Source organism: Mytilus californianus, unplaced genomic scaffold, assembly GCF_021869535.1.
Source record: "Mytilus californianus isolate M0D057914Y unplaced genomic scaffold, xbMytCali1.0.p SCAF_3, whole genome shotgun sequence".
In the NCBI taxonomy this organism is placed as follows: domain Eukaryota; kingdom Metazoa; phylum Mollusca; class Bivalvia; order Mytilida; family Mytilidae; genus Mytilus; species Mytilus californianus.
The window spans coordinates 106116087-106124323 of record NW_026262679.1 but is presented as its reverse complement, the minus strand read 5'-3'; the positions used below and the strand labels follow the sequence as shown (position 1 = coordinate 106124323).

Genomic DNA, 8237 nt, shown 5'->3' with positions numbered 1-8237 from the left:
CATAATAAAAAAATCATTTGGTTTTACTATGTATCTCTGAAATAAAAATATTGTTTTTTTTTTAATTTTAAGATGACACAAAATAGTACAGCTTATAATCTGCATGATCTGTAAAGGTCATAAAATGTGTTTGTCTAATAAATATGAACTTATATGATGACAAAATAAACGTTACCCACAAAAATATTTTAAACACCACGAAGAAAATGAACAGGCAATTGAGTTGGCAGGCAATGGGGTTGGCATTCACGACACTTTTTTTTGTTAGAAAAACTTAAAATGTTATGAAATTATTTTAAATCACAACAGGTGCAAATAATTGATATTGTGTCGAAGAAATTTGGTGGGGTGATAATGTTATAATGTTGCAAAATAAAAATATCTAACATAGTAATAAATAATTACCATAAGGGAACACCGAGTTTTAATTTTTCAATTTTGCTTACCATCGAAAGTTATGTCATTTGGTAAATGCCTTTTCTCTTTCGGTATATAAAAGACCAAACATTTAAGAGAGAGGCGAAAGATACCAAATGGACATTCAAACTCATAAAGTCGAAAATAAACTGACAACGCAATGGCTAAAATAGAAAAAGACCAACAGACAAACAATAGTTCACAAAACACAACATAGAAAACTAAAGACTGATCAACACGAACCCCACCAAATACTCAGGTGCTCCAGAAGGGTAGGCAGATCTTGCCCCACAGGTGGCACCCGTCGTGTTGCTCATGTTATATATCAATGCATTGATTTACAAATATATCAATGCATTGATTTAGTTTTGGTCATCAACGGTGCTCTCAAAGTTATCTATAAATATTTGATTACTTTTTATATTCCCCTTTGACAAGTAAATTACAATATATATTTAATGATATGCAGCAATTGTATGAGTTTCATCTTTCTTTATATGATTGAAAATTTCACTTGGAAATTTTTTATTTTGCAAATGTTCAAATTCTACGATTCCTTCTTCAAAAAGTGGCCATTCTTGCTCAATAACAGCATGTGTTTTTCATCTTTCAAATATCCAACACCACGAGAATGAGGTCCCATGTCTTTGTTAAAAATGAAATCCCACAAGACTTTTAACCATGATGTATGATAAGGTTGGTCGTAATATTCCGCGGCAATTCTTTTCACTTCCGGTAATTTATGGTATGGTATGTATGGGAAGTCGTGGTGTTCGATATGGTATCCAACATTAAACAGAATAAAATTTAAAGGCCCATAGTATGAATGTGTTGCTTGTCCTTTATTGAACAAATAGTGTTCGGAAATAAAATGTCCAGCAAGCGGATGGAAGCCTAGTCCAAAAAGAGTGCCACTTAAAAGGTAAACGATTGATTTAACGCCCAAATATTTCAAGATAATTAAGTTGAAGGTCATTTGTATAGCGCTATTTATCATTTCCCATGCAGTCAAAGGTTTTGGACTTTTATAGAATGGACGAATTCCGTGAATTGCAGGATGAATAAGTAGCCATAACACTTTTGTTATGGGGTGGCGAAAAAGATATCCTTCTAAGCGCGTAGGAATATCAACATCTTGATTCTCTTCTCCGAGGTATTTATGGTGGTCTGCGTGGTATTTCTTATAACTTATAGCCATTGGTACTATTATGGGAATGTTACACCAAATACTAAGCAATCTATTAGCCCAGGGTCTTGCATGACCAAAGGCTAAGTTATGTCCTATTTCGTGTATTGCACTTCCGAGCGAATGATTCAATACTCCACCTAAGCAGTAGGCTAGAATAAAAATTGAACTCCAATTAGCCCCTTGTAGCAACCAACACATAAACAGTTGAACAATGACTTCTGCTGTAACAATATAAGCAATTGATGGATCATATCCCATTAGTTTCTTAATTTCTGGGTATTTTCTTAAAATCTCTTTCCTACGAGCAGTGTGTGGCTCTTCTTGGTAAATCCAGTCTTCGTCAGTTGAGTTTATCCGAAAGTCTAAGCTCGCACAACTTTGGAAGAATTCCATTTTGCCTGAAATAAATATATTCTATATTCATATATAAATATTATATCTAATATAGGAACGATTTATAATTTATATCGGACATGGTTTTAGTATATAGATTTCCATTTTGTTTTCATGTGTAGCAACAATCGCATGGTTTTCAAAATCTCTTCCAACAAAATACCAATAGGCCAGTGAAAATTAACTTGTGTTGCTAATCCAGCTTAATAATTACATAATGACAAAACCAATCAGCTTTTGCTTTATCATGACTCTATTCGGGTACTATAAACAATTAACATAACTGTTATCACATTCATTGACATGTCATATTGCTAAACGCGTTATCATTAAATATTATTGTTTGTGTTTAAAGCTTTTAAAAAGTCATTATATATAATGGTAAATAAATGATCGAAAACCAGGTATTCATGTAGTTCCAATCATGTCTTCTTTATCTACCAACTCCATTTTATAAGTAAATATTGTTGTTTGTGTTTAAAGCTTTCAAAAAGTCAATATATAATGGTCAATAAATTATCGAAAGCGGGTATTCATGTAGTTCCAATCATTTCTTCTTTAATTACCAATTCCGTTTAAGATAGGCATGTGTTTTTGTTTTCTAAATAGAATCAATTAATTTGAGATTCAGAAAGCATAAGCAACTTGTCTTAAAATTAAGGAATATACCGAAGTTCCAATAATGTCAGAAAAGTAACTGAAAGGCTCCTGGGGCCAGTTTCACGAAGATATCCTAAGACCTGTCATAAGATTGATCTCAGGACATGTCTTATGGTCCTCTTGTGACTATCTTGGGACATACATCAGACCTCGCCTCGAAGCTGTCTTAGGATGATCTTAGCAAAGATATCCTAAACCTGTCGCAAGTTCTTTAAATTTTTAAATATCAACATGTATTTATGGAAAATTCATGAAATGTAGAATGTCTTTCCCAATTAACTAAACGTATTGTTTAATATTCCATAATATGATAATTTGCAAAATTAATACAAAAAAATAAGTGTATTTTATAAATAAACTTGTGACTATCCTAAGACCGTCATAAGACACCTCTCGTATAGTCCTAACTTTATGAACAACATTATGAGAGATCCTAAGTTAGGACCACTTTGTGAAACCCACTTAGGACTAAGATATGTCGTAAGACCATCCTTACACAGCTTTGTGAAAATTGGCCCCAGGCATATGACTTTTCTAACTTTTTCGAGCATTTCAATTGAAAATGCGTTCACTATTCAAAGAGAACTACCAAGATATGTATCTCAGAAAGATATAAACAAATAAAAGGCTGAATAAATATACTATATGCATATAATTGTCTGGTCAAAACGAATGGATCCGTTGGTTTATTCCCCTTTTCTTCGGATTTTTTCTTTAAATCCCCCCCCTAAAAAAAATAGACATAAAAAGTCAGAGAATCTCATACAACCTCTATCGTAAAAAAAAATCAAGATCCGCGCCGCATAATATATTCCGAAGTTATCAAATAGGACAAATCATCCTTTTCAGTAGTGACTATATATGTTAACCACCTATCCTTATTTTCCACGAAATATATAAACTATTGTTATTGTAACATCGTAAGGATGAGAGCAAGAACACATTAAACAACTGAAAAAAAGAAAGTAAAAATATAAAAGAATATTTACTAAAAAAAAATTAAAACAATAAAATAGGAAAACGCCTGTGCAACTAATTGCAAACTCATAAATAAAACATTTTTTTTCTTTGAAAAATTATTAATTTCGTGTTTTTTTATATAATCTTCTATTTTATAAATTTAAACTTAAATCTTACCTTCTAGTAGATTCCGTTTTTAGAAATCAATGAAGTCACGCACCAACTAATCACCGTGTGAAAGGTGTTGATTTGTTATGACAACTCGTTGAAGGTAAACCAATGGTCAAAAAGATGAAATTATTTAAACCTAGTTATTGAACCAGTTATGATTAAAATGTCTTACCAGCAAAAAACTTTCATGTTAAAACTAGATTGTGATTCTGGTGCATTAAAATCTAGTCTATTTTACGGCAAATCTACAACACAACTTTCCTATCATGCAGAATTTAGACGAAATATACCAGCCACTTGGCGTTACATAAACAACATTAAAAATCAACTTGACTAAGAATTATCTTCAAGTTTTACATTTATTCATTATGAACCATTATATACATACATTAACGCGTTCACTCAATAAAACATTTGTAATTTCAATTAAAAATGTGTTCACTATTCAAAGAGAACTACCAAGATATGTATCTCAGAAAGATATAAACAAATAAAATATAAATATACTATATGTATATAATTGTCTGGTCAAAACGAATGGATCCATTGGTTCATTCCCCTTTTCTTCGGATTTTTTCTTTAAATCCCCCCCCCCCCCCCAAAAAAAAAAATAGACAAAAAGTCAGAGAATCTTAAGCATTATAATACTTTCTAAAGCTCAAGCACTCTCTGTTATATTAGATCATTTGACCATTTGTAAATTCACACCAAGCTCTTTACACCACTTGCAAAGAAACAGATTGGCGGTGCCAACCAGTGGACGCTTCCATACCTGGCAGTCAGGGTATGACATTATGCTTTAGTTAAAGTTTTAACCAGATTGTCTAATATGAACCCCTTTGGACAGTGACGTCAATGCATAGTAAATTGACTGTTTTTGATGGTAAAGGGACTACAACTCAAACTAGAATCCTGGCAAGGGGGAATTTAACTTTTTTTTTAGAACAAGAATGTCCCGAATATTTACAATGTTGATAAGGTAATAGTTATTTTTAAATTTTTTTATTGTATTTCAACAATTTAGCATTTATAACATTTTTTGGGAGGGTGGTGTATATCATGAAACAGGTTTGCATTTCGGGACTTATAGGCAGGGTCATGTTTACCCAATGTCTGACCTGCAGAAAGAAAACACGTCCAGCATGTTTGGGTCGAGAGTGTAAATAACCCACACTACCATGGTTTGTATGTTCCGTGGGATAGTGCGTGTATGTTACGGTGGCTTTGTAGAATTAGGGATTATGTGTAAACCCTGAAATTTTTAGGGATTATGTATAATCACTGGTGACTTTAGTGATTATATATAATTACTAAAATGTTCAGGAATTATACATTATTCATTCATTGTCTCTTCATTCCAGTTATAATGTATAATCCCTGACTAGAAAAAATGTCAGGGATTATACATAATAACTGGAATGAAGAGACAATGAATAATAGTAAATAATTAATTCTATAAAATCATATCTAAACATCTTTAGAAACATAAATATCAAAATCTTAAGCACAATATTCTAATACAAATCATTAATTTTTACAAACTATTGTCTACATTGCAAATTTGGATGACATCTACTATGAGTGTGTGGATGGGGGTCCCTCATTTTGTTATTCTTTAATTCTTTATATCATTTTTCTCTATACTGTAATTTTAGCACACTATTATTCTCTATTCTCATTTTTTTGTATATTTTTGTCCATTCTTATTTTTTTTGTATATTTTTGTCCATTCTTATTTTTTTGTATATTTTTGTCTATTCTTATTTTGTTGTATATTTTTGTCTATTTTTTTTAGACCTTTATTTTGCACTGTTTGCCTATTATTCTCTATTCTGGAAACCCCATCCAGACCCTCTACTATTGAACATTTCCTCTGCTTATCCCCTTTAACGAAAACTTAAAACTTAATGATAAAACAATATTAAATACCAGAAGAAATTCAAGGAATTATCTGAAAACATTTTTTAATTTGTAAGCGTTTGATTTACTTTCAAAATATATTTTTAATCTACTATGCTAACATAACTACGACCTCTTTGGACTTCTATGATAAATGTCTAATATTGTTTCTGATCTTTCTGTTTGGTTATATGTGGATATTTCGAGGATTTGGACTCCTAACAATTCAATTCAGTATGTTTACAAAACGTTACGTAATATTCTAGTTATCCCCCTTGCTACCAAAGGGACATTTATATCTTCTAAACACAAAACTCGGCAGCAAGATGGTTAACGGCGTTTTTCTATCAATGACGTTATACCTCCAAAAGTTGGAAATCAAGTTCATGGCGGGTCACATTTATTGTCTCCATTTTCTAATGTTGTTGTTTTGTTTCCATACGAGTAGATCTAAGCTTTACATATTTACGTTGATTTCCTTCTCGGGAAAATATATCGCTCGAGAAAATAACTTGTCATTATAGTTATATTATAGAACACATGTATAAAGAAATCAGGAGGATAACATATATAAAATGCATTTCAAAGTCAATTTTCTTAAAAAGTATTTTAATTTGGAATACAAAAGGACCTAAGAAAGCACATAGTAGTATATAATAAGTAGATGCGATATGATTGCCAATGAGACAACTTTCCACCCGAGACCAAATGACGTAGATGTTAGCAAGTATAGGTCGCCGTACGGTCATCAACAACAAACAAAACCCATACCTCTTAGAAAGCCATAAAAGGCTCCGACAAATAAAAAAATAAAACAATTCAAATGAGAAAACCAACGGCCAGATTTATGTTCTAAACAATAAGCGAAAAACAAATATGATATACAGTAACAAACGACAGCCACTGCATTACAGACCGTGGACTTGGGACATGCAGGCACATACAGAATATGACGAGGTTAAACATGTTTGCGAGCTCCAAACCCTCTCCTCGCCTTAACCTGGGCAGTGGTGTAACAAAATAACAAAGAAGAACAAACTATAAAAATCAGTTGAAAAGGACTTGACTCATCAAATAGATACAAAGCAAAAATAATCAAATAACAGAAACACCAAAGACACAAAGAACCGATCTGGGAGTACTCGCATTTACTGGAAGCTAGTTCCAAGTCAGTAACATCTAAAAATTATGAATCCAAGACAAAACGTTACTTTTTCTTAATTTCAGAATGGTTTTCTGCTGCCAATATCCATCTTTATATTCTCTGCTATTAAGAACGATGATTTCTTGTCTTGGGTCAAAAATAAGGTCGTACACAGTTTAAATGTACCAAACAAAATAACACGTGCATCTTGGAATTACATTTTTTTTTCAATCACATTTAATAATGTACAATTTCTCATATTAAATACTAGATCGACAGAGCTTTTCTGATATTATCGAAACTTTATTGCATAAAAGAAAAAAAAAGCTTAAACGGGTTAAGTGATGCTACACAATGCATTTATACAATATGACAAAACATAATCATTTTTATTCATTCGTAATAATACTAGTCATTGATAAAAATAGACATTATATCGACCTAATTCTAATTCGAAACTATGATCTTTCATATATTTACATTTGGAACTTTGAAAATAGACTAGTGACGCCACTCATAATATTCCCGACAAAGTCAATCATGGATATACGGAGAAAAGATTCTAGGTGAAACAGAAGCAACGCTTTCTGTTTTTGTAATTTATTTGATCGAATGCCAGTTAAATAGAGCAATGGCTATATTAATTCTATCAACACACGACAAGCAAAAATGTATAATGTACGGTTTACCGATTACGCCTACCAAATTTGTTAAAAAAGGCTTTTTCTCTTGGTAATTGGTAAATTGTGTAACTTCTTTTTTTCACAAGCGCCTTTTAACAAACTATCAATATTAATGTGAAACAAATACATTTAATATGTATGTATTAATTTGGATCTAAACCATGACAAATATGATCAAAACCATGACGATTTTCTAGGCACTTAACCGAGCCATGTCAATCGCTTAACCAAACCATATCAATTTCGATATTTTGGTTATCCTGTGTTAATTTCTTAAAAACAACAATTCCAATGTAGATCGTTTGACTTTCAATATAGATTCAAACATCTTATTTGCTTTTTATTTGCTCATTTGAAAATAACTGGGGCAATCGTTCTGGAAAGTAACCTAACTAAACCATGACCACCTTAACCAAACTATGACAAAATCATTGTATAAAACGCTCCTCAATATTACGACGTTACTTCCCGTGGACAAGCTACCTGAACAGGCTATGGTCGCCTCTGTGTAAGCAATTAATTCTCAGTTCATGTATAACCATAGTCCGTTAAAGAGCTCAACTGAGGCTAATTCTTTGTTTTGTGATTTTTATGTATAAAAATAAGCAGATGTGATATGATTGCCAATGAGACAACTTTTCACCATAAACCAAATAACGTGGGTGTTAGCAGCAAAAGGTCGCCGTACGGCTTTCAGCAATGAGCAAAACCATACGGCATA

At 32.0% G+C, this 8237-nt stretch overlaps 1 protein-coding gene across 1 annotated transcript; it reads right to left on the bottom strand.

Annotated features, from left to right (window-relative positions):
• Window positions 1-821: 821 nt before the first annotated feature.
• Window positions 822-1999, bottom strand: LOC127733706 (sphingolipid delta(4)-desaturase DES1-like). Its single transcript, XM_052243019.1, has one exon. The coding sequence runs from the start codon at window positions 1997-1999 to the stop codon at window positions 965-967; it is 1035 nt and encodes a 344-aa protein (XP_052098979.1). The 3' UTR covers window positions 822-964.
• Between the last annotated feature and the right edge of the window lie 6238 nt (window positions 2000-8237).